Source organism: Chrysemys picta, chromosome 22 (assembly GCF_011386835.1).
Source record: "Chrysemys picta bellii isolate R12L10 chromosome 22, ASM1138683v2, whole genome shotgun sequence".
Lineage (NCBI taxonomy): Eukaryota > Metazoa > Chordata > Testudines > Emydidae > Chrysemys > Chrysemys picta.
In genome coordinates this window covers 6,329,469-6,355,920 of record NC_088812.1, presented here as the reverse complement: position 1 = coordinate 6,355,920, position 26,452 = coordinate 6,329,469, and the positions used below count along the sequence as shown (strand labels likewise).

The 26,452-nt window shown below is 58.5% G+C and overlaps 1 protein-coding gene across 1 annotated transcript in view; it reads left to right on the top strand.

Annotated features, from left to right (window-relative positions):
• The window catches only part of LOC101947201 (adhesion G protein-coupled receptor E1-like), a 125,965-nt gene that overhangs the window by 73,524 nt on the left and 25,989 nt on the right, over nucleotides 1-26,452 (top strand). Inside the window, exons 3-11 of the mRNA XM_065576470.1 lie at nucleotides 7,677-7,814; nucleotides 8,543-8,698; nucleotides 10,709-10,843; nucleotides 13,662-13,790; nucleotides 16,302-16,425; nucleotides 17,018-17,172; nucleotides 22,663-22,794; nucleotides 24,897-25,028; nucleotides 25,987-26,118. Coding sequence (XP_065432542.1) covers nucleotides 7,677-7,814; nucleotides 8,543-8,698; nucleotides 10,709-10,843; nucleotides 13,662-13,790; nucleotides 16,302-16,425; nucleotides 17,018-17,172; nucleotides 22,663-22,794; nucleotides 24,897-25,028; nucleotides 25,987-26,118 — 1,233 coding nt within the window. The remainder of the gene's footprint in view (nucleotides 1-7,676; nucleotides 7,815-8,542; nucleotides 8,699-10,708; nucleotides 10,844-13,661; nucleotides 13,791-16,301; nucleotides 16,426-17,017; nucleotides 17,173-22,662; nucleotides 22,795-24,896; nucleotides 25,029-25,986; nucleotides 26,119-26,452) is intronic.

Sequence of the window (26,452 nt, the reverse complement as noted above, 5' to 3'; positions counted from 1 at the left end):
CCCACCCCAACAAGAGGTGTACAACTTTCTACCCAGGGGCTACAGTGCCTCAGTGCCAGAATAGACACCCTGGTCGATTACAGCTCTGCAACTGGAGTAGGAGGTGTCCCACAATGCCTATACTTGCCTCTCTGGTCATTGGTTTGAACTCTACTGCCCTGCCCTCAGGTGACCAACCGTCATCCTCACCCAGTAAATTTCTTTGGAATTTTGAAAGTCCCCTTCCTGTTTGCTCGGTGACGCATGCAGTGGTCTCAGCGTATCTTTCCAGGTGGCCAAACCTGCTCCCCGCACCAGGCGATCTCCCACTTGGAGCAATGCCGAGCTGCTGGACCTCATCAGCATTTGGGGAGAGGAGGCTGTCCAGTCCCAGCTGCGCTCCAGCCGTAGGAATTATGATACCTACGGACAGATTTCACGATGCATGACAGAAAGGGGCCATGACCGGGGACACATTGCAGTGCAGGGTCAAAGTGAAGGAGCTGTAGAATGCCGACCACAAGGTGCGGGAAGCAAACCCCTGCTCCGGTGCTGCGCCCACGAGCTGCTGGTTCTACAAAGATCCGGCCGCGATACTCGGAGGCGACCCAAACTCCACTGCAAAGGCCACTGTGGATACTTCGGTGGCTCACATGCCAGTCGAAAGTGAACCAAGCCAGGAAGAGGAAATCTTGGATGAGGATGTGGAGGCTGAGTGGGACCCAGAGGCAGAGGATGACTCATGGGTCAGAGATACATGCAGCCAGGAGCTCTTTTCTACCCCGGAGGAGGCTAGCCAGCTGTCGGATGTTGGCAAAGCGCAAACAGGAGAGGAGGCCCTGGTAAGTGGATTTGATTTTGGGAATCACTGAAGCGAGTTGTTGGGGGAAGGAGGGTTGCAGAAAGCAGGCTTGTCTCCCACCGCATGCCTACTCTGAGTGGCGGAACAGGCTGTTGATTGACTCCCTCATTTACTGGGAATCTCCCTCGGAGATCTCCAGGAAACTCTCGTGGAGATACTGGGCAATCCACTGCTGCAGGTTTCTCAGCAGAGCTGCTTTGTTTCTTGCTCCATTAACGGTAACTTTCCCGCACCACTGTGCCATCACGTGGACTGGGGGGCGGACCATTGTTGCACACAGGCGAGCTGCATATGGGCCAGGGTGGAAGCCGCAGTGTTGGAGAAGACCCTCCCTTGATTCCCTGCTGACCCTCAGCAGCGAGATATCTTCCAGAATGATCACATCCTGTGGAAAGTGTGGGGACAGGAATGATTATCAGCCCCCCCGCCCCCGTGCTGGCTCTCCCCAAGAGCCACGTGCCCAGTGTACAGTATGGTCCGAGAAGAGTGATTTACCCTACCTCTGTGGCTACTCACCATTTTGGGGGTCTTGTGGCTTATGTGTGTTTGCCTGGGGTCAGCCAGTTAGTGCCAGGTGTGTGAGTACTGGCTGTGTTTAAAACACTGAATCAGTGCTCTCTGTGTTGCAAACAATCCTGCCTCTGTAAAATGTTGTTTAAACTTCACAGCGATGACCTTGGGAGCCCAGCCTCCCTCTTTGCTATCGGAGGCTGAACGGCTGCGCAGAATTAGAAAGCGGCGAAGAAGAACTAAGGAGGACTTCCTGCGTGATGTTATGATGCAGTCTGCCGCCGAGAAACAGGAATTGCAGGAGTGGCGGGACAGGAGAAGAGGGACCGAAGGAGAACGTGGCGCGCCAGAATGAAGCCACGGAGCGGCTCTTAGAGATTATGGAGCGCCAAGCAGACACGCTCCAGGCGATACTAGCTCTGCAAACTGAGCAGCTCCGCACCTGCCCTCCCCTGCAGCCGCTGTCGCAAAACTCTTTCCCATGCGCCCCCCAGACACCACCAACACACTCTTATCAACCTCCTGGCTCCACTGTGTACTGCGGCTTTCCACTCCTTCCCCCTCACAGTCCAGCACTGCCGACTCCCACTGCCTGCTCCACTCAACACCCATCCCTCTGTGGTTTGGCCCTGCTGAAGTACAGCACCCGCTGCATTGCACTCCAAAGGAGAAGGTTGGATATGATCCCTGGACATGCAAATATCTTTAGCCATCCCAGGACCCCTCCTTCTCCTGGGACCTTCCCTTCCCCTATCCCCCCCACTGCTGATGGTTTTTTTGTTTGTTTGACTCATCACCTCAGGTTGTTGTTTTTAAATAAAATAATTGTGCTGGTTTGAAAGCTATTTATTTATTTATTGAAAGCAAAAAGAGCCCTGCAAAGCAACATACAATTATGTTAAACCCACATATTGCATCATCTGCACCAATCACCTCCTAGCATTACAAGCACTGCACTTCCCAGATAAGCAACACATCTTAGTGGCTTTCTGCTTTAAATTGCTGCCTCAAGGCATCCCTGAGCCTTATGGCCCTGCGCTGCCCCTCTAATAACCCTGGTCTCTGGCTCTTCAAACTCAGCCTCCAGGCACTGAGCCTCTGTGATCCAGCCCTGAGTGAAGCTTTCACCCTTCCCTTCACAAATATTATGGAGCATACAGCATGCGGCTATAAGCATAGGAATATTGTCATCGGCCAGGTCCAGCTTCCCACAGAGGCAGCACCAGCGGGCTTTTAAATGGCCAAAAGCACATTCAACAGTCATTCTGCACTTGCTCAGCCTGTTGTTCAACCGCTCCATACTGCTGTCAAGTTGCCCTGTGCATGGCTTCATAAGCCATGGCATTAAGGGGTAGGCTGGGTCTCCCAGGATCACAATGCGCATTTCAACTTCCTCTAAGGTGATCTTCTGGCCTGGGAAGAAAGTCCCTGCTTGCAGCTTCCTGAACAGGCCAGTGTTCCGAAAGATGTGTGTGTCATGCACCTTTCCAGACCAGTCTGCGTTACTGTCTGTGAAACACCCATGGTGATACACAAATCCCTGGAGAACCATTGAAAAATACCCCTTGCGATTAATGTACTCAGTGGCTAGGTAGTCTGGTGCCAGAATTGGAATATGCGTGCCATCTATCGCCCCTCGGCAGTTAGGGAAGCCCATTTGTGCAAAGCCAGGCACAATGTCACGCACATTCCCCAGAGTCACGGTCTTCGGAGTGGGATGCGATTAATGGCTCTACAGACTTCCGTCAACACAAGTTCAAGGGTCGACTTTCCCGCCACTCAGTGCTTGTTTCCCGAGCCCAAATGCTGCGTTCCACTGTGGTCAGCACCTCTGTGAATGCCACAAGCAATCTCGTATCGTAGCTACTACGTGTGGTGAGATCAATGTCGCACTCCTCTTGCCTTTGTAGTTTAAGGAATAACTCCACTGCCACTCGTGACGTGTTAGTCAGAACAAGCAGCATACCGGTCAACAGTTCCGGATCCGTTCCTGCAGCCCGCAGAGGCAGGACATGCGATACACAAACTATTGAAAGATGGTGCCAATTGTGGACGAAAGCACAGGGATTGCTGGAATGCGAAGCAATACATCACAGGGCACTGGGACAGGACCTAGGATGCTCCGTGACCCCCTCTGCCTTCCCACAACTCTTAGCGGCAGAAGAGAAAGAGGTGCTCTGTGGGATAACTACCCAGAGTGCACCGCTCCGAATACAGCTGCAAGTGCCACATGTGTGAACACGGTATTGCACAGGCAGCTGACAGTGTGAACACACAACAGCGGTTTCCATCATCTGGAGTTGAACAGACGAGCTGTCCTCTCAAGCTCTGCGCTAGCTCCATCCCCAGCTACGGGCTGGATGCAGGAATCCCTGGGTCATTCTCTGGCCCGTGCAGTGCGAGAGGCCGGATCAGCCTGCTCCCTTCCTGGCCTGAGAATCTCTGCATTAATGGCTCGGCCTTCGCTCCCCGGGAACTGTGATGCCGTCGCCTCCCCAGCTCCCTCGTCCTCCATAGAGTCTCCTCGGGGGAGATCGACCGGAGCTGAATTTCAAAGCTGCGTCCCCTTTCTAGCTCCCTTCCTAGGAAAGCAGAATGGGGTTCCACAGCCTGCTGTGCTTCCCCTTTGCACATCATCTCGGGCACTCGGCCCCGGGTCCTTTATCATCTGGTTCTTCACACCCGCGTGTGGTTAATGACTCAGAGCAACAGGCTATAAATAAACACCAGCAGGAGGGGGCGGATCTGGGGCGATACCTGAGTGAAAAGCAGATCAACAGCAGCCTGTGTTGTCTTTTCGCCCCATCCCCCCTCGGTGCTTCCCCTTTCCAAGTGGGTTTGTCCATTGCATGGACGCACTGGGTGACCTTGGGTAAGTCATTACCCCTCACTGTGCTTCACTGTGCCTCAGTTTCCCCATATGTAAAATGGAGAGAATGCTCCTCCCTTTGCCTATTGCCATGACCATTTTGGGTCACAGACTGGCTCACTGTGTGTCTGTGCAGCACTGAGCGTGATGTGGCCCTGATCTCAGTTGGCTCTGGGCAGCACCCAGCGCGACGGGGCCCTGATCTCAATCGGCTCTATGCACAACAAGAACAATGGGGGCTGTGATCTCGGTGGCCTCTGGACACCCCCGGCACAATGGGTAGGGCCGGATTTCCGATTTCCGATTAGGCACAGTAGGCACTTGCCTAGGGGCGTTGGCATTCTATGGGTACCTAAAAATTCCAATTTTGCCGCTCAGGTCCCAGCAGGGGGGAGGGCCGGCTGAGGGGAGACAGCCCCACGGAGCCCTGCTGCTGGAGCGCTCCTCCCTCCGCCCGGCAGACAGCGTCACCTCCCGGGGGGCCAGTCAGTGCAGGCCAGCGGGGCAGGGCTTGGGAGAGTGGGTCTCTGGGGGAGTTCATGGGGCAGCTCTAGGCAGAGTGGGTGGGGGGTGCTGGGCGGCAGGGCACCGAAAAATTAAAAGTGGTGGGGTTCCTCCACCGACCGTGACGGTTAAGAGCTTCCGGGCAGCAGGGGAACCCTGCAGCTCCCGGACGCCTCCAGACGGCGGGGCCCGTGGAGCTCCAAACCAGGAGGGGACGACCACCGAGCCCCTGTGCCTAGAGGCACCCAAAGTGTAAATCCAGCCCTGACAATGGGGGCTCCTGATCTTTGTTGCTAGTACACACAATAAAAGACCCAGTTGCCCTGGCCAAAGTCCAGTTCCCAACTGGAACCAGTGTGACAATGCGGTTCTGGCGGAACCCAACTGAGAGTGCCAACTCAGGACAAATTGCTCAAACAGGGCAGTTACAGCCCAAGGGTGGGGGTTTTTCCACCTCTAAGGCAAACCAAACCAGCCAGACTAAGAGGACTTCGGTCTCACCCCACTGGCTAACCGCAAGTCTCACAAGCAATTCCCTTAGACACTCCAGTTTCCCAGTATTACCACCAGTGCCACTCGTTATGGGGACAAATGGTTATGAAAACCAATACCCCGATAAAAGAAAAAAGGTTCTCTGATCCCAAAGAACCAAGCCCCAGACCCAGGTCAATATACAAATCAGATCTTACCCACAAATCACGCTGTTGCCAATCCTTTAGAATCTTAAATCTAAAGGTTTATTCATAAAAGGAAAAAGATAGAGATGAGAGTTAGAATTGGTTAAATGGAATCAATTCCATACAGTAATGGCAAAGTTCTTGGTTCAGGCTTGTAGCAATGATGGAATAAACTGCAGGTTCAAATCAAGTCTCTGGAATACATCCCCCGCTGGGATGGGTCCTCAGTCCTTTGTTCAGAGCTTCAGTTTGTAGCAAAGTCCCACCAGAGGTATGAAGCAGGATTGAAGACAAGATGGAGGAGAGGCCTTAGCCTTATATAGTCTTTTCCAGGTGTAAGAACATCTCTTTGTTCTTACTGTAGAAAATTACAGCAAAATGGAGCCTGGAGTCACATGGGCCAGTCCCTGAATACTTTGCTGAGTCTGAAGGCATATTTGCCTTCTCTCAATGGGTCCATAGTATAGCTGATGGTCCTTAATGGGCCATCAAGCAGGCTAGGCAGAGCTAATCTCAGCTTGTCTGCGATATCATCCAGCAGCATAGCACAAGTTTGCCATACAGACAGTACAGAGCCAATATTCATAACTTCAACTACAAAACTGATACACACATATAGACAGCATAATCATAACCAGTAAACCATAACCTCATCTTAGACACCCCATTTGACCCCCTTTATACAAGCTTTGGGTGCCACTACAGGACCTTGGTTGCAACAATGATCTATATTGTTCCAGTTTATGTCTATAACGTCACAACCACTTAAAAATATTAGCAGGGATCCCAGCTGGGGCTGATTTCCCAGAGCACCAGGTGTCTGCATTTCTAATTCCACCATCGACAGGGCACTGATTGGCCATTGGCCCAGGATTGGCAGGACTGGGGCGGCTGGGGGTGGGTGCAGCTGAGTGGCGGTTACCATCTGCCCATGGTGCCTTACCCTGTCTCTGCCTTCCAGGACTCTGCATCGCCCTGTGCCTGGGGGGCACCATGGCCCAGAATAATGGAGTACAAGGTAAGGCTGACTCCTCCTGGCTAACCTTCCCCAATGCTCCCGGCTGCCCAGGGTCTCCGGCCTCCACCCCCTCCGGTCCCTTTCCCTTGTGGGAGGAGAGCAGAGTCAGGGGACTGGCGAGCCGGGAGCAGCCCCTTGGCGTGGGTGTCTTGGGTGGGTTTATAGAGCACAGGAGGTGCGTGCAGGGAAGAGGAGAAGGCCCCTGTGTAGCCCTCCCCTTCCCTTCCCAGCCCCGTGGCCAGCAGAGAATAGACACTGGGGCCCAGGGCTCTACACTGGGGGCTGGAGTGAGGGGCAAATCCCCTTTGTAGCCAAGGGCTGTGTTATTGACCAGCCCGAATCAAAGCCCTGATGGCTCAGACATTAGACATGGAATTTGTAGGTGCCCCCGTCACTCTAAAATCAGGCTGAATTGAAACCTGGGACCCACGTGCCCAGCTGGGGACATTTGGAATCCGGACTCTGTGCCCCGAGCCCAGCTCAGCTGGGAATCCGAAGATCAGATTCGGGCAAATTCCCATTGACCCACTGGGGTCCCCCAGTGCTGCTCCCACCCTGCTCCGTCTGCTCCCATCCCAAGCCCTGCAGCCGGCTAAGCTGCACTGGGATCCTTCCCCTCATGCTGGCCAGAGGGACGGGTCCCAGCGGAGCCCCAGACACCGGGCAGCTAAAGGATCCAGGAGCCCCCGTAGGCAGGTCACAGTCTGGGTCATGGGAGGCAGCTCAGGATCCAAACTAGCCTCGCGCCCGATTCCGCTCTCAGTCAATCCAGAGCAGAGCCGGGCAGGAACTTCCCAAGGACCCATTTTTTGCCAGAAAATGTCGATTTGGTTCAGAGGAATGTTTGGTTTTACTCGGGGAAAAATGGGGGAGGGAGGGAGAAACAATTTTCAAAACGATCAATTCCCGTTTACTTGTTCGAAGTGAGGTTTCAGTTTGAAATTGATGCTAACGAGAGTAACGACGACAGCAACAAAAAGGAGAAAATTGGGTGAGATCAAAAACATTTCACATGAAGCAACGCGCGGCTCCGGCGGCTCTGCCTGTCTGTGCCGGGGGCTCCCCGGGGAGCCAAGGCCCCTGTGCAGCCGAGGGCAGCTTGTTGCCAGGCGGTGGATGGCGTCGGAGCTGTTTGCCAGACGCCCAGGGACGAAAATCAGCAAATGGGGTGTGTGAAAGGAGTCGATCCCAGTGTGCGTGGAGGGGGGGAGCCGCTCTGCACTGACTGACCCTGCCCAGCTGTTCCCGCCCCTACAGGTACCACTGAGGACTGCAACAGCCATATGCTGTGCCCAGCAAACGCCACGTGTGTGAACAACACCCACTGCACCTGCCTGGATGGATACCAGTCACATGGGAATCGCTTCTTCACTGACACAACGGAGATCTGTGACGGTAACGGGGCTCCCACGTTGTACTGGGGGGGGCTGGGACAGAGAAGGGCATTAAGGGCCAGAGCAGCCAACTCCACTGACTGCAGGGCCTGTTGGGGGGGCTCAGCCCGGCTGAGGAATGGGGGTCGGCAGCAGCACGGGTGAGCGCCGCCCTCCTGGGGATCGAACCAGGGCCTCCAGAGTGAGCAGCAGGAGCGGCTGCAGCAGGAGCCAGGAGCGTTGGGCTCTGTGGATTGGGCACAGGGTGGGGGAGGGCCAATCACACTGACCTGTCTGAATCCCAGCCTGGGCCCTAATCAGCCCCTGGGTGTCCTGGGGCAGAGGGGCCCCACGGGAGCAGAATGGGGCAGCCCTGGCTATACTTCCCGCCCCCCACAGCCCGCAGGGATCGAAGGAGGGAGTGGGCAGAGGGAGGCAGCTTGTCACCCCCCCCAACACACAGAGAGCCTGGAGCCCCAGGGGGACGTCTCCCATCCTCCCCTCACATGGGGGATCTGGGTGTTTGTGGGGCCTAACCCCCCCGTACCTGGGACAGGAGGCTCGGGGGGGGGGCTGTTTCCGACATTCCAGCAGAAATGGGTAACTGAGAATCAGGCCCTTAATCACTAACTGCTCAGGGCCCCGGTTGCCTGGGTCCCGTCACCCAGCTCAGTTCGGGGGGCTGAGGCGGGTGATACAGGGAACGTCTCAGTGCCAGGACTGTACAGAGCGTCCCCTCTTGCATTACAGATATTAACGAGTGTCTGGGGTGGAGCCCGCCAGACTGCGGACGCAACGCAAACTGCATCAACAGGGATGGGAGTTACTACTGCACCTGCATCGATGGCTACGAGCCCAGCTCTGGGAAAGCCAAGTTCACGCACGCGAGTGAGAACACCTGCCAGGGTGAGCTGTCCCCTGACCCCCACCTTCTGAGATCCCCCCTTGCACACACAAATGCTTGTTCTGAGTCTATCAGTGAGGCTGTGATGAGACGTGACCCTCACCTGCTCCCGCAGAGCATGGGGCCGGGCTCACCCCTGTGCCTGGCGCTTGGATGGGGAATAAACAGACCCACAGAGCAAACTCCTTGTGCTGCAGAGATGTGCTGGGGAGAGGGGAGGGGACCCTCGCTGGCCCCACCCACAGCATCTGGGCTGCCAGTGTCCCCCTGAGCTTGGGAAGGGGCCTTGTGTATGAACCATGGAAATGGCACAGTGTGCTCTGCCCCCTCTGGGCCCTGGTGAGGAGAGAATAGCCACAGCACAGTGTACCCCAGCCATGCCCCCGATCCTCCCCCATGGGTCCTGGGTAGCAGGGAATAGCTGCAGTGCTGGGCACCCTGTCCTCAGTCCTGGAATCTCTGGCCATACCACCGAGAACCCAGCGCATGGCGCCCCTTCTCCAGCAGACAGAGCGTCGGAGCTGGGGAAAGCGCTCTGGAGCAGCGGCTGTGCTGTGGCTGGATGTGTGTACAGCGCCTGGCACCACGGGGCCCCGGCTGCGGCGCTACCCACTATAAACATCCCAATCGAACCAGTACGGGATGGATAAGGCTCTGGAAGCTCCGTTCCCATCCCGCATGGACTCTGGGAAGCCTTCGGAGGCGGAACCCGATTGTACGTCGTTTCTGGAATAAAGCAGGTTCTGGAAACACGGAGCCGCCTTGGTGCTGTCAGGAGAACCCGCGAGTGTCGCAGGGTCGAGGGGCGGAGGAGGCAGCACTTGGCAGGATGCAGCCGGTCGGTTCTTACAGGGTCAGTCTGCCCCGGGAGCAGCTCAGCCTCTGAAGAGGCAAAACTGTGCCGCTGGCCAGGCTGAGACACAAGTAACGCTGGCACTTGCACAGCACAGACGGGATCAGAGCTGGGGCCCATCTAGCCTGGTATCCCGGCTCCCACGGGCCAGAGCCAGATGCTGCAGAGGACGGTGGAAGAGCCCTGCAGTGGCAGCCGGGGGATCATCTGCCCTCACTTCCTGGTCTCTAATACTCAGCTGGGCTGAAGCCCCACAGCAGGAGGTTTTCTCTCTCTTCCCAAACGTTTGTGTCCTTTAACTATGATCACTCTGGCTGTTCTCATCATCCGTAGGAATGTCCAGTCGCTCCTTGAAACTTGTTAAATTCTTGGCGTCAGTGACTCCTGTGGTGGGGAGTTCCACAGGCTAATCGCACATTGCGCGAAACAGCCTTTCCTTGGCTCAGTTTCGAATTTCCCCTCTTCTAACTTCCCTGACTGGCCCTTGCTCTCGTGTTATGAGGTGGGGAGAACAGAAGCTCCCCATCTCCCTTCTCTATCCCCGTCAGTCATTTATAGACTCTTAACATGTCCCCTCTTACGTTCACTCTAAGGTGCCAGTCCCAGTCTTTTCAATCTCTCTCCGTAGAGGGTTTTTCCAGGCCCCTGATCATTCTCATTGCCTGTCTCTGAACCCCTCTGGTTCTGCACTGTCCTGTGTGCAATGGGGTGCCCAGGGCAGCTCATGGGTTGCAGAGGAGGTCACCCCATTGACTGATCTCCAGGCATTAGACTAGCCCTCATGTTATTCTCTATCCCCTTCCTCCAAAGCAGCTCCCCATTTGTCCCTTCCAGGGGCTGGCGGCTCATTCAGGCATTGCCGTCTGCACTGATATTGCGGCACTGGGCATCGCCAGATCCCCTTGGTAGCTTTAGCAAGCAGCCGGCGCGTGTCCTGGCAGGGCTGCTTTTCCCTTCCCAGCTGGAGCGGCTCATTCCGGACAATAGCCAACTCGCTCCCGGTCGCTGACCCAGTCACTGAACTCCTGGCTCTAACCAGCCCCGTTCCCCAGAGCATGGTGCAGTTCGGACGCCTGGATTATCCCCCAGCAGCGTCACCCCAGTGCCCAAGGTACAGCTCCTAGATCAACCTGACCTAGCGCTTTCTCTCTCCTTGCAGACATTGATGAGTGCCAGCAAAACGCCACAATCTGTGAGCCCCACGGGACCTGCATCAACATGCCAGGGAGTTACATGTGTAAATGCAGTTGGGGATTTGGGAAAAGTCTAAAAGATACATCTAAGATGTGCATAGGTACAACGGGAGCTGGAAACAGTCGTAACAAAGGCATGGTGTTGATGGTTTTCCTGCAGTGTTGCCCTGAGGTCTCGCTCTTTCTCTGCGCCACACCCGGGCAAAGTGTCTGTTCTGACTCCCAGCCTGTCTTACACATTGGAAACTGAGCCCGGGGACTGAACGTCGCCATTTCTCTTGACATGGTGCTTAATTCCACCGAGGCACGAGCGTAGGGCATTAGGGACATCGTTAGAAGCTGCAACATCCCCCAAACCTGCAGCTGCAATCAGAGCCCAAGATGCTCTTTCGTAGCAGAGCTTTGAGGTGGGGGCAGGTCAGGTCTTTGCAAAGCAAACTGGGCTGAGACGGAGCCGAGGACTCTGTGTTGGATCAACCTTTAATACAGCTTGGGCTCAACAAGCCCATTAGTTTCTGGAACCCCATTAACCGAACCCTCAGCAGCTGCTAATGCTGGGGAAGGAGCTGGCATCACAAAAGAACCAGCTTGGATCATTAGCAGGAATCAAACCCAGGACCTGGCTGCTGAAAGCACACAGCTCCGCTGCTGGAACTAAGGGAGTAATTCCATTAGCTAGTCATTGTAGCAGGCTGTTCTTCTTCGAGTGGTTGCTCCTGTGTATTCCACAGTAGGTGTGCGCGCTCGCCACGTGCACCGGTGCTGGAAGTTTTTCCCTTAGCAGTACCCGTAGTGGGGGAGCACCGCTGCGACCCCTAGAGTGGCGCCGCTATAGCGCACTATAAGAAGAGCTGCGCTCTTCCCCCACCCTCAGTTCCTTCTTGCCGCCAGTGAAGATAGTCAGAACTTGTGCTCCAGCTTCGCTGCAGCCTTCTCTTCTCTAGCGGTACCGTTCGTCGGATCATTTTCTCAACACTAGCTTGGACCCAGGGCATGCCCCGCACTTCAGGCTTCAAGTCGTGCGACTTCTGTCACCGCTCTATGCCCAGGAGCGACCGCCACGCTGATCTGAACGCCAGGGGGAATCAGCAGAACAGCTCTGCATGCTGATCCAAGCCTGCTCGTTCACCGGCCGTCCCTTCGACTGTTTGGGTGGATAAATGTCTGTGATTTTATTGGCAAACTGTTGGCTCTGAAAACTTGACACTGATGTCGTACAATTGGTTGCCTGAGTCCCATGGTCCTTCTCTGCTTCCTGATTGGACGGCTGAAATGTTGGGTTAATAAGCAGGCGAATGCCGAATTTCAGCACTTCTTCTTGGCTGGGATTTCCGGGAGAATCGGTCATGGCCGTTCCTGCAGCGGCTGAACCGCTTCCCCCAACCCGCGGGACTGACTGACGATGCGCCCATCCCCCGTGCATCACCACCAACTCAGTGCTGCCGTATGTGAAATGGGGGGGCCAGAGCCCCAGTGGTGTCAATTGGTGCAGCACCACTGACTTCAAGGGGTTTTCGTCCCAGCTCTGCTTCTCCAGCTCTCATTGCCCCAGACAGGACTGCAGGCTCCTCAGGAGCTGGCCGGAACGAGTGCGTCTCTGCACGTACAAGCCGGGTCCCTAGGTAGAAAACCCCACTCCCTGCATGGGGTGAGTGACCCCACTGCGCCATGGAGCCCCGACATCCCCCGTGTATCCCCCTTTGCCCAGCAGCTGGCGCTACCCATGTTGGCAGCCTGGAGGGTGCACGGCCCTCCAGCGTTTGGCTAGATCACGGCAGGGCTCTCTGTGCCCGGGCAGGGCGGGGCCCGTCTGTGAGATCAGACTCTCCACAGCGGTGAAAGGCCCCAGGAGGCAGCAAGGGCAGTGAAGTCCCCTTTGTTTGGGGCCGGATTCATGTACCGCTGGGTGGCAACTCCGGCTGGGGCTATGCTGGGGGTCAGGCTGGGCGGGTCTCTTCCAGCTTCGGCTTCCACAGGCCGGATCGGCAGCGAGTGTCGAGCTGGCGTCATCCGTCCGAGGGCTCGGTGGATTCGCCCCGCGGGGCCCTGGGCCTGGGGGTCACAGCAGGGTCCGGGAATGGACGTTGTCGGGCCGCTGCTCACTGCGCAGTGTTAGGAATAGGGGGATTCCCTGGATCCAGCTGCCTTCAAACAACCCGTTTACCAGCTGTGCAGGGCCTGGCCACATGTGGGGGTCTGCGGGCTTCTGCCATCGATCCCCGTGAGTGCCACCAGAGAGCAAAGAAACTAGTTTAAAGGGACATCACCCAAGTCCCCTGCACTCTCCTGGGCACAGCCCACCCACCCTTCTCCTAGTGCTCCATGGGAGGGGCGGGGATGGGTGTATCCCGAACGGGGAGGGACCCATCAGGCTGGGGTCTGAAACGCTGAGTGTGGCGCCCCCCTCTGGTGACTCGCTCCAGTTCAGCGCCCCCTTTCTTCTCTTCCACCATTGCAGCTCCCGGAGTCGCAGCTGCCCCATGTCTCAGCCGTCCGGCCAGGTCACGCTGTGATCCCCATTCTGGGGGAGCTTTTCAAAGTCAGACCCCTCTCTCCTATGCCTGCTAGCGAAACCCTTCGTCCGGGCTCCTACCCCCTCGGGGCTCCCTAGCCCCCCTCGCCTCAGGCCCCCACCACTGGGCCCAGCCCTCCGGAGGGGATCGCAGGGCCCTGGTCTGGAAAAGGTTGGGCCCCCCGATCTGTGGGGTGGGGGAGGGGTTGCGCTGCAGGGATTGGGGCCCTGCCAATAGCAGCGAAGAAAGGAGAATAGAATGGGGAGGGGGGTTAGATGGAGCAGACAGACTGACCGACAGACCACACCCCCTGCTATCGGTGGAAGGTGCCTCCATGGTCATTTTCCCCCAGTGCGCCCCCAGCCGTGCTGTGTGTGACACCCCCTCCCCCGCTTTCCCCTCTCAGACATCGACGAGTGCAAGACCCCAGATATCTGCGGCCCCAAGGCAACGTGTATCAACACCTACGGGAGCTACCGGTGTGAGTGCCGGGCCGGCTACGTCCCCTCCAACCGGAACACGACCCTGTGCCAAGGTGGGTCCTGCCGCTGGGGGTACCTGGGGGGCTGGGCAGGGTCTGGGGTTACACAGGCAGAGGTCTTGCTCGAGGGAGCAGTGAGCTTGGGACTTGTCTGGGATGGTGCCAGCCCCCCTGCCCCCCATGGACGGGGTCCCTCTGGGTCTCAGCCCTGGCTGGGGGAGCTCAGCCTCCAGGCCCTCACCTCCCGCGGGACGGGGAGGGGTGAGCAGGGCGGCCAGGGGCCGGGCGTCTCTCCCCCTCCCCCAGCAGTGCCTGCGTTCCTGCTGCAGGGCTGGAGTCTCTGCCCTGGGAAGATGGCAGCAGGGGGCGCAGTCTGTGCCTAGAGGCCACTGTGGGGCCAGCCCGGGGCTCCCTGCTGGATTCTTCCTCCCCCCCAGCCCCCCAAACACATCAGAACCACTCACAGCTGGGGGAGAGGGTTAAGGGGAGATACGGCTGCGATGATTCCACAGAACCCGCCCCACCCCACTGCGGCTCAGTCCCCTAGCACAGGGAGGGGGGAGGGTTCCTTTCACAGAGACCAGCTTGTGAGCAAAGGATGGGGAGAAGGGGCTGGGCACATGTGTGGGGCTGGGGAGGTCACTGCTCCCCCTGCTGGGAGAGGATCTATTACACCCATATCACTGACGGGCTGGGTGTATCCCTGCTGGGGGGAGTGAGGGGAGGCTGCTGCCGCCCCCTGCTGCAGGGAATGAGTTCTGTTCTGTGTGTCCCTGCTGCCCCCTGCTGGGGGGAGTCAGTTCTGCTCTGTGTGCCTGTCTCTGGTGCATGCACCTACCCAGCCAGATCCCGCTTCCACTGGGGGCGGGCAACCATGCTCTCTTCTGGCCTCTAGGGGGTGCAGCTGCTAGTTCGAGGGACCCTCCCACTGCCCCAAGCTCCCTGGAGGGCAGCGCTGTGAGGGGCCATGTGCTGTGACTGGCATTGCCAGCCCAGCCCCAGGCTTCCCTGAGGCACCCCGAGTTCCAGCGGCATGGCGCGGGGACACATGGGCTGGCCAGCTCCGCGTCGCTCCCCCAGGGTAGGGAGTTTGCCCAGGGCACAGACCGAGAGGTCTCTCTGGGCTCGCAGTGCAGTGGATTGGGAGACCCCTTTGCGCTGGTGAAGCTGGCGCATGTACCAATGCCAGTCCCCTGGCAGGGGATACCCACATGCTGGTGTCTCCACCGGGGGCCGCTGGAAGCTGCCAGCTACTAAATCGCTTTGTGCTGGTCCCTGTCTGTGCTCCCTGAGCCCCCCGAGTCAGCAAAGCACATGCTTAGCTCCAGTCCTGCCCAGCTACGCACTTAACTCGGCTCCAGTGGGTCTCAAGTGCATGGCTGAGCTCGTGACGACAATCCCAGGCACTAAACAAAATCAGATTCGCTTAGAAAATCACAAGCTTTAGAAATTCCAATGAGCAAGGGGCAGAGTGTGGAGTGAATTGAATTGGAAAGGGGCAAATTCAAAGTCAATACAAGGAAATACTCCTCCACCCGGGGCAGCAGTAGCCTCTGGAACTCACTGCTACCGCGGCCTGGAGGCTGTGAATGTGTCAGTTTTAAAGAGGGACTGGCTGTTTCTATGGGGAACGACAATGCCTAGAGCTGTGCTAGTTAATGGGCAGTAATTCTGGGAGGGAGGGTAAAGCTCCCACTTCAGGGCTTTAGCTGAACTCTGACTATTAGAGACCAGGAGGAGACCTTCATGGGGGCAGATTATCCCCCGGCTGCTGCTGCGGGACTCTTACATCTTCCTCTGTAGCACCCGTCGCAGACGGGATACCAGGGTAGATGGGCCCTGGGGTTGACCCAGGCTGGCAATGCCTGTGTATTCCTCTGTGATTGGAACCTGAGGGGGATTTCTGCCAAGTCCCAGTGTTCCCACCCCTTGGGCAACTCAGCTTCACACGTGGACTCCTAAATCTCCCCAAATCTTGGCCCCATTGGGGCTTGGCCCATAGAGGCCACAGTGGCTGTTCTGGCGTCGGAAGGTCCCCTTCCCTCTGTTATGTTCACAGCACACACACAGTTAGAAACAAAGCGTCACAACCTCTCGCTGGCAGGCTGCAGCTCAACACAGGGTTATTCTTAGAATCCAGAACCCCAGCACACGAGGATCCCAAACAGAGAGAGACAAAGCAGGCTGCTCCTGAAGGCAGACGGGCACAACTAACCCCACTTTGCTCTAGGCTGGGCCCTTTAGCAGACACACGGCTGAAAACCCCAGATCACATGCTTGTCACCCGAGCCCCCTAGCCCACAAGCAGGTCCAGGAAAACCCCTTGCAGATGTAAAGTGAGAGCTTCTGATGCTAACACAGATTTGAATACACCATATTCTCAAGTGGCCGTTCAGCTGCTGGAGCAGCGTAGTGTGGCCTGAGTGTAGCTGAGACTCAGGCCTGTGATTGTTAAGATCCCTGGGTCCCAGTTGCCTGGGTCCCATTACCCAGCTCAGTACAGGTGGGTGATACAGGAACGTCTCCCTGCCAGGACTGTACAGAACATCCCCTCTTGTGCTGCAGATATTGACGAGTGTCAGGGCCCGACAGACTGTGGACCCCACGCAAACTGCACCAATGTGCCTGGGAATTACTCCTGCACCTGCATCGATGGCTACGAGCCCAGCTCTGGGAAAGCCAAGTTCACGTATATGAATGAGAACACCTGCCAGGGTGAGCTCTCCCCTGGCCCCGACCGCACCCTGCTCAGTTCCCCTCCCCCCCCATGCACACACCGCTGGGCTCGTTCCAGGCCTGGTGCTGCACCAGACGCTGCTGCTGGCTGCAGCAAAGGCACCGGATCCACTCACCAGGGCTGTGATCAGCCATGACCCTGAACTGCTGCCCCAGCGCGTGGGGCCAGGATCTCCCCTGCCGCGGTGATTGGAATGGGAATAAACCCCTAGGTTCGCAGGGAAGCGCCGGGGAGATGGGTGGGGCCCTCACTGTCCCCAGCACACAGAATCCAGGCTGCTAGTGCCCCCGAGCCTGGGAAGCTCATGGATGGTCCACATACAGCACAGTGCGCGTGTCCTGGCAGGGCTGCTTTTCCCTTCCCAGCTGGAGCGGCTCATTCCGGACAATAGCCAACTCGCTCCCGGTCACTGACCCAGTAACTGAACTCCTGGCTCTAACCAGCCCCGTCTCCCCAGAGCACGGTGCATGTCGGACGCCTGGATTATCCCCCAGCAGCGTCACCCCAGTGCCCAAGGTACAGGTCCTAGATCAGCCTGACCTAGCGCTTTCTCTCTCCTTGCAGACATTGATGAGTGCCAGCGAAACGCCAGAATCTGTGAGCCCCACGGGAACTGCATCAACATGCCAGGGAGTTACATGTGTAAATGCAGTTGGGGATTTGGGAAGAGTCAAAAGGATTCGTCTAAGATCTGCACAGGTACAATGGGAGCTGGAAACAGTCGTGACAAAGGCATGATGTTTCTGGCTTTTCTGCAGTGTTGCTAACGCGTGGCTTTTCCTTAAAGCCCCACCTCCCGGAGTCATGTGATTCTGCTTTTGGCTAAAATCAAAATTAGGGCCTGGAGTTAAAACTGCCAAACGTTATGCTGGGGTGAGCGACAGCTCCCAAACCAGAGTCAAACAAAACAAAGCCAAAACGAATTTTTTTAAAAAAATCTTGTGATTTTTAAACTAACCTCATGACTTTTTGGCAGCCTGGCTCACGGTTTGGGGCTTTTATTGATTGCTTGGCGTTGGCGATGCTGTTAATGCACGGCCACTGAGCTTACCCAGGATCTCTGAAACTAACCCCATGCCTGGATGGGGAAACTAACCAGGTTGCCCTGAGGTCTCGCTCTTTCTCTGCGCCACACCCGGGCAAAGTATCTGTTCTGACTCCCAGCCTGTCTTACACATTGGAAACTGAGCCCGGGGACTGAACGTCGCCATTTCTCTTGACATGCTGCTTAATTCCCCTGAGGCAGGAGCGTAGGGCCTTGGGGATGTCATTAGAAGCTGCAACATCCCCCCAAACCTGCAGCTGCAATCAGAGCCCAAGATGCTCTTTCGTAGCAGAGCTTTGAGGTGGGGGCAGGGCAGGTCTTTGCAAAGCAAACTGGGCTGAGACGGAGCCGAGGACTCTGTGTTGGATCAACCTTTAATACAGCTTGGGCTCAACAAGCCCATTAGTTTCTGGAACCCCATTAACCTAAACAGCTGCTAAGGCTGGGGAAGGAACTAGTATCACAAAGGAGCCACTTTGGGTCATTAGTAGGAATCAAACCCAGGAACTACCTGCTGAAAGCGCACATCGCAGCTGCTGGAGCTAAGGGAGTAACTCCAGTAACAAGTCATTGTAGTAGGCTGTTATCTACTTATGGGAACCAGCCACTAGAGCAGGACAAACTTGCTCTCTCCTTCTTCCGTGGCTCAGTGGCCTTCGCTAGAGGCTGGCCCATACAAGCCCCTCAGAGGCCTGGCGTAGGCCCATTGCCTTCCAAGAGGTCTAACAATGTAGCAAAAGTTGAGTTTCCTGCCAAAGAACAATGGATTTTTTCCAGCCCTGATGCACTCCCAGCCGTGAGCCAGGAGACACAAAGCTCCTCTCAATGAGGGGGAGCAGAGGGTAAAATCTGCATGGTGAGGCAGTGGAGACACATTCTTGGCCTTCTATGAAGGAAACAAGGTGAAAGAGACAGGTCTAGCAGGTTGGGTGTGAGACAGAGACTTGGGTTCTAGTCCCAGCTCTGTTACTGCTGGGTGCCCTCGGGCAATTCCCTGCCTCAGTTTTCTCTCCCACCTCTTCTTTATTTAGACCAGAAGCTCTTTATGGCAGTGTGTGTGCAGCGCGCTGGGTGCTGCCTTTATGCAAATAACGACTGAGGGGAAGGGGCATAGTGGGAAATAGCAAAACGATGTCACGGGGAAGAGAGAGAAGGGGAGTCTGAGACAGAGCTGCTGGAACACAGCCCAAGGGAAGGACCCGTGAGTGCTCTTGATTCTCCCCGCTGATTGACCTGTTTGCTGACGTCCAGGTGAAGGGGATTTTAGCCACAAGGATTTCTGTGAGAAGCAAAAATATCGGGGAGAGCTTAGCTTTCTTCTGTGGCCCTGCCCCTACTTCCTCAAGAAAGATCGCCACCCATCTGTCCCCAGGGATGGTGACTGATAGGCCACTGCTGATCTGAACGCCAGGGGGAGGCAGCAGAACAGCTCTGCATGCTGATCCAAACCTGCTCGTTCACCGGCCGACCCTTCGACTGTTTCGGTGGATAAATGTGTGTGATTTTATTGGCAAACTGTTTGCTCCAAAAACTTAAAAAAGCAACAGAGGGTCCTGTGGCACCTTTGAGACTAACAGAAGTACTGGGAGCATAAGCTTCCGTGGGTAAGAACCTCACTTCTTCAGATGCAAGGCTTGCATCTGAAGAAGTGAGGTTCTTACCCACGAAAGCTTATGCTCCCAGTACTTCTTTAGTCTTAAAGGTGCCACAGGACCCTCTGTTGCTTTTTACAAATTCAGACTAACACGGCTACCCCTCTGATACTTGACTCCAAAAACTTGTCACTGATGTTGTCAATTGGTTGCCTGAGTCCCATGGACTTTCTCTGCTTCCTGATTGGACAGCTGAAATGTTGGGTTAATAAGCAGGCAAATGTCAAATTCCAGCACTCGTTCCTGGCTGGGATTTCCGGGAGAATCGGTCATGGCCATTTCCGCAGCGGCTCAACCGCTTCCCCCAACCCGCGGGAATGACAGACGATGTGCCCGTCCCCCATGCGTCGCCACCAACTCAGTGCTGCTGTATGTGAAATGGTCACAAAGCGGGGGCCAGAGCCCCAGTGGTGTAAATTGGTGCAGCACCACTGACTTCAAGGGGTTTTCGTCCCAGCTCTGCTTCTCCAGCTCTCAGTGCCCCAGACAGGACTGCAGGCTCCTCAGGGGCTGGCCGGAACGAGTGCGTCTCTGCACGTACAAGCCGGGTCCCTAGGTAGAAAACCCCACTCCCTGCATGGGGTGAGTGACCTCGCTGCACCATGGAGCCCCGACATCCCCCGTGTATCCCCCCTTGCCTGGCAGCTGGCGCTACCCGCGTTGGCAGTCTGGCGGGTGCACGGCCCCAGGCCCCATTAAGGCAAACTAGGCGGTTGCCTAGGGCGCCAAGATTTGGGGGCGCCAAAAAGCGGTGCTCCCAATTTTTTACAGCATTCCTGGGCCGCTCCACTTCTCCCGCCTCCCAGACTTGCAGCGCCAATCAGCTGCCGTGGGGGGGGCGCCTCAGGGCGGGGGGAGGAGCTGCCGCAGGGCTGAGGGGAGGGCGCAAAGTGGAAATTTCGCCTAGGGCACGAAACTTCCTTTCACTGGCCCTGCACAGCCCTCCAGCGTTTGTTTGGCTAGATCGCAGCAGAGCTCTCTGTGCCCAGGCAGGGCGGGGCCCGTCTGTCAGATCAGACTCTCCACAGCGGTGAAAGGCCCCAGGAGGCATCGAGGGCCGTAAGGTCCCCTCCGTTTGGGGCTGTATTGGTGAACCGCTGGGTGGCGACTCCGGCTGGGGCTATGCTGGGGGTCAGGCTGGGCAGGTCTCTTCCGGCTTCAGTTTCCACAGGCCAGATCGGCAGTGAGTGTCAAGCTGGCGTCATCCGTCCGAGGGCTTGGTGGATTCGCCCCGCGGGGCCCTGGGGCTGGGGGTCACAGCAGGGTCCGGGAATGGACGTTGTCGGGCCGCTGCTCACTGCGCAGTGTTAGGAGTAGGGGGATCCCCTGGATCCAGCTGGCTTCAAACAACCCGTTTACCAGCCGTGCAGGGCCTGGCCGCATGTGGGGGTCTGCAGGCTTCTGCCATCGACCCCCGTGAGCGCCACCAGAGAGCAAAGAAACTAGATTAAAGGGACACCATCCAATTCCCCTGCACTTCCCTGGGCACAGCCCACCCACCCTTCTCCTAGTGCTCCATGAGAGGGGCGGGGCTGGGTGTATCCCGAACGGGGAGGGAACCCATTGGGCTGGGGTCTGTAACGCTGAGTGTGGTGCCCCCTTCTGGTGACTCGCTCCAGTTCAGCGCCCCCTTTCTTCTCTTCCACCATTGCAGCTCCCGGAGTCGCAGCTGCCCCGTGTCTCAGCCGTCCGGTCAGGTCACGCTGTGATCCCCATTCTGGGGGAGCCTTTCAAAGTCAGACCTGTCTCTCCTATCCCTGCTAGCGAAACCCTTCCTCCGGGCTCCTACCCCCCTCGGGGCTTCCTAGCCCCCCTCGCCTCAGGCCCCCACCACTGGGCCCAGCCCTCGGGCTGTATAGAAGCCCCACCTGTCCCCTGCCAGGCGAGCTTCCTTCTAGCTAGCGCCCTGCACTTCCCCTTTGCAGCATAACTGTCTGATCGGGCCCCCCCTTAACCCCGCTCTGTCAGGGCTGGTGCAGGGAGCGGATCGCAGGGTCCTGGTCTGGAAAAGGTTGGGCCCCCGATCTGGGGGTGGGAGAGGGGTTTTGCCACAGGGATTGGGGCCCTGCAAATAGCAGGGAAGAAAGGAGAATAGAATGGGGAGGAGGGTTAGATGGAGCAGACAGACTGACCGACAGACCACGCCCCCTGCAATCGGTGGAAGGTGCCTCCATGGTCATTCACCCCCCGTACGCCTCCAGCCCTGCTGTGTGACACTAGGGCTACCATATTTCAACAATCAAAAAAGAGGACGGGAGGAGCCCCGCCCATGTCCTGCCCTAGCCCCGCCCCTGCCCCTTCCACTCCCTCCCACTTCCTGCCCCCTCAGAACCCCCAACCCTCCCCCCCACGCCTTGTCCCCTGACTGCCCCCTCCTGAGACCTTCCCCACATACTAACTGGCCCCCTAGGACCCTACCCCCTACCTGTCCCCTGACTGCCCCAACCCTTATCCACACCTCCACCCCCAGACAGACCCCTGGGACTCCTATGCCCCATCCAACCACTCCCCACCCCCTGACAGCCCCCCCAAAAACTCCCGACCCATCTAAACCCCTCTGCTCCCTGTCCCCTGACTGCTCCGATCCCTCTCCCCACTCCTGCCCCCTGACAGCCCCCCCCAGAACTCCCAACCCATCTAAACCCCTCTGCTCCCTGTCCCCTGACTGCTCCGATCCCTCTCCCCACTCCTGCCCCCTGACAGCCCCCCCCAGAACTCCCAACCCATCTAAACCCCTCTGCTCCCTGTCCCCTGACTGCTCTGATCCCTCTCCCCACTCCTGCCCCCTGACAGCTCCCCCCCAGAACTCTCAGCCCCCTACCCCCCCCCTGCTCCTTGTCCCCTGACTGCCCCCTCCTGGGACCCCTGCTCCTAACTGCCCTCCAGAACCCCACCCCCTACCTAAGCCTCCCTGTGCCTTGTCCCCTAACTGCCCCCTCCTGAGACCCCCCCCACCTGTACCCTGACTGCGCAAAACCTTACACCCCCAACCCCCAGACAGCCCCCCCTGAACTCCTGACCCATCCAACCCTCCCCCCTGCTCCCTGTCTCTTGACAACCCCCCCCCAGAACCTCCCTGCCGCTTCTCTGACCCCCGGCCCCCTTACTGTGCTGCAGAGCGGCGCACTCGGCAGCGGGGGAGGGCAGCAGGGTCGGAGCTCCAGACTGCCGGAGGCCGAGGCGAACGGCCGGCCGGCGATCTGCGAATGCAGGCAGGGGGGAGGGAGGGAGAGGAGGGGAGTGGTCTCAAGTTGCAGGGGAGTGGAGGGGGGAAGCGGAGGAAGTTCTCTGGCTGCCGGAGCCCCGTGTGAGTGGCACCATCCGGCCGGCTGCCCTGTAAGCCGCGCACGCTCTGCATGGGGGGGAAGTCCGGACATTGACAAATTCCCTCCGGACACTATTTTTAACTGAAAAAAGCCGGACATGTCTGGGGGAATCCGGACAAATGGTAACCCTATGTGACACGCCCCTCCCCCCGCTTTCCCCTCTCAGACATCGACGAGTGCAGGAAGACCCCAGGTATCTGCGGTCCCAAAGCCACGTGTATCAACACCAACGGGAGCTACTGGTGTGAGTGCCGGGCCGGCTACGTCCCCTCCAACAGGAACACGACCCTGTGCCAAGGTGGGTCCTGCCGCGGGGGGCATGGAGGGGGCACCTGGGGGGCTGGGCAGGGGCTGGGTTACACAGGCAGAGGTCTTGCCCGAGGGGGCAGCAAGCTGGGAACTGGTCTGGGATAATGCGCCCCCCATGGACGGGGTCCCTCTGGGCCTCAGCCCTGGCTCGGGGGAGCTCAGCCTCCAGGCCCCACCCACCCTTCTCCTAGTGCTCCATGGGAGGGGCGGTGCTGGGTGTATCCCGAACGGGGAGGGACCCATAGGGCTGGGGTCTGTAATGCTGAGTGTGGCGCCCCCTTCTGGTGACTCGCTCCAGTTCAGCGCCCCCTTTCTTCTCTTCCACCATTGCAGCTCTCGGAGTCGCAGCTGCCCCGTGTCTCAGCCGTCCGGCCAGGTCACGCTGTGATCCCCATTCTCGGGGAGCCTTTCAAAGTCAGACCCCTCTCTCCTATCCCTGCTAGCGAAACCCTTCCTCCGGGCTCCTACCCCCCTCGGGGCTTCCTAGCCCCCCTCGCTTCAGGCCCCCACCACTGGGCCCAGCCCTCGGGCTGTATAGAAGCCCCAACTGTCCCCTCCCAGGCGAGCTTCCTTCTAGCTAGCGCCCTGCACGCAGCCTAAGTCACTTCCCCTTTGCAGCATAACAGGCTGATCGGGCCCCCTCTTAACCCCGCTCTGTCAGGGCTGGTGCGGGGCGGGGATCGCAGGGTCCTGGTCTGGAAAAGGTTGGGCCCCCAATCTGGGGGTGGGAGAGGGGTTGTGCCGCAGGGATTGGGGCCCTGCAAATAGCAGGGAAGAAAGGAGAATAGAATGGGGAGGAGGGTTAGATGGAGCAGAGAGACCGACCGACAGACCACGCCCCCTGCAATCGGTGGAAGGTGCCTCCATGGTCATTCACCCCCCGTGCGCCTCCAGCCGTGCTGTGTGACACTAGGGTTACCATATTTCAACAATCAAAAAAGAGGACGGGAGGAGCCCCGCCCCTGTCCTGCCCTAGCCCCGCCCCTGCCCCTTCCACTCCCTCCCACTTCCTGCCCCCTCAGAACCCCCAACCCTCCCCCCCACGCCTTGTCCCCTGACTGCCCCCTCCTGAGACCTTCCCCACATCCTAACTGGCCCCCTAGGACCCTACCCCCTCCCTGTCCCCTGACTGCCCCAACCCTTATCCACACCCCCACCCCCAGACAGACCGCTGGGACTCCCACGCCCCATCCAACCACTCCCCACCCCCTGACAGCCCCCCCAAAACTCCCGACCCATCTAAACCCCTCTGCTCCCTGTCCCCTGACTGCTCCAATCCCTCTCCCCACCCCTGCCCCCTGACAGCCCCCCCCGCAGAACTCCTGACCCATCTAAACCCCTCTGCTCCCTGTCCCCTGACTGCTCCGATCCCTCTCCCCACTCCTGCCCCCTGACAGCCCCCCCAGAACTCCCAGCCCCCCACCCCCCCGCTCCTTGTCCCCTGACTGCCCCCTCCTGGGACCCCTGCTCCTAACTGCCCTGCAGAACCCCACCCCCTACCTAAGCCTCCCTGTTCCTTGTCCCCTAACTGCCCCCTCCTGAGACCCCCCCACCTGTACTCTGCCCAAAACCTTACACCCCCATCCCCCAGACAGCCCCCCCCGAACTCCTGACCCATCCAACCCTCCCCCCTGCTCCCTGTCTCTTGACTACCCCCCCCCAGAACCTCCCTGCCGCTTCTCTGACCCCCGGCCCCCTTACTGTGCTGCAGAGCGGCGCACTCGGCAGCGGGGGAGGGGAGCAGGGTCGGAGCTCCAGACTGCCGGAGGCCGAGGCGATGGCCGGCCGGCGATCTGCGAATGCAGGGAGGGAGGGGGAGGGAGGGAGAGGAGGGGAGTGGTCTCAAGTTGCAGGGGAGAGGAGGGGGAAGTAAAGGAAGGGCTCCGGCTGCCGGAGCCCGTGCGAGTGGCACCATCCGGCCGGCTGCCCTGTAAGCCCCGCACGCTCTGCATGGGGGGCGGGGGAAGTCCGGACATTGACAAATTCCCCCCGGACGCTATTTTTAACTGAAAAAAGCCGGACATGTCCGGGGGAATCCGGACGAATGGTAACCCTATGTGACACGCCCCTCCCCCCGCTTTCCCCTCTCAGACATCGACGAGTGCAAGAAGACCCCAGGTATCTGCGGCCCCAACGCCATGTGTATCAACACCAACGGGAGCTACAGGTGTGAGTGCCGGGCCGGATACGTCCCCTCCAACGGGAACACGACCCTGTGCGAAGGTGGGTCCTGCCGCTGGGGGCATGAAGGGGACACCTGGGGAGGCTGAGCACGGTCTGGGTTACACAGGCAAAGGTCTTGCCCGAGGGGGCAGCAAGCTGGGAACTGGTCTGGGATAATGCGCCCCCCATGGACGGGGTCCCTCTGGGACTCAGCCCTGGCTCGGGGGAGCTCAGCCTCCAGGCCCCACCCACCCTTCTCCTAGTTCTCCATGGGAGGGGCGGTGCTGGGTGTATCCCGAACGGGGAGGGACCCATAGGGCTGGGGTCTGTAATGCTGAGTGTGGCGCCCCCTTCTGGTGACTCGCTCCAGTTCAGCGCCCCCTTTCTTCTCGTCCACCATTGCAGCTCCCGGAGTCGCGACTGCCCCGTATCTCGGCCGTCCGGCCAGGTCACACTCTGATCCCCATTCTGGGGGAGCCTTTCAAAGTCAGACCCCTCTCTCCTATGCCTGCTAGTGAAACCCTTCCTCCGGGGCTCCTAGCCCCCACTCGTGCCTTTCTAGCCCACCCTGCCGCAGGCCCCCACCACTGGGCCCAGCCCTCGGGCTGTAGAGAAGCCCCACCTGTCCCCTCCCAGGTGAGCTTCCTTCTAGCTAGCGCCCTGCACGCAGCCTAAGTCACTTCCCCTTTGCAGCATAACAGGCTGATCGGGCCCCCCCTTAACCCCGCTCTGTCAGGGCTGGTGCAGGGAGGGGATCGCAGGGTCCTGGTCTGGAAAAGGTTGGGCCCCCCGATCTGGGGGTGGGGGAGGGGTTGCGCTGCAGGGATTGGGGCACTGCAAATAGCAGGGAAGAAAGGAGAATTGAACGGGGGGTGGGTTATATGGAGCAGACAGACTGACCGACAGACCACGCCCCCTGCAATCGGTGGGGGGTGCCTCCATGGTCATTTGCCCCCAATGCACCCCCAGCCCTTCTGTGTGTGACCCCCTCCTCCCTCTCCCCGCTGTCCCTTCCCAGACATCGACGAGTGCCGCAAGACCCCAGATATCTGCAGCCCCAGCGGCACATGTGTCAACACCTACGGAAGCTACTGGTGTAAGTGCCGGGCCGGATACATCCCCTCCGACGGGAACACGACCCTTTGCCAAGGTGGGTCCTGCCGTGGGGGGCATGGAGGGGGCACCAGGGGAGCTGGGCAGGGTCTGGAGCTACACAGGCAGAGGTCTTGCCCGAGGGGGCAGCAAGCTGAGAACTGGTCTGGGACGGTGCGCCAGCTCCCCTGCCCCCCATGGACGGGGTCCCTCTGCGTCTCAACCCTGGGTCGGGGGGCTCAGCTTTCAGGCCCTCACCTCCCCCCAGCCCAGCCTGTGCATCCACTGGGGTGTTTCTGGTTGTCTCTGAGCCACAGACACCAGTGTGCCCAGGTCTGGCTCTGGGAGCGGAGCAGGGTCCATGCCGGGGAGGAGGGTGAGCAGGCCTGTCA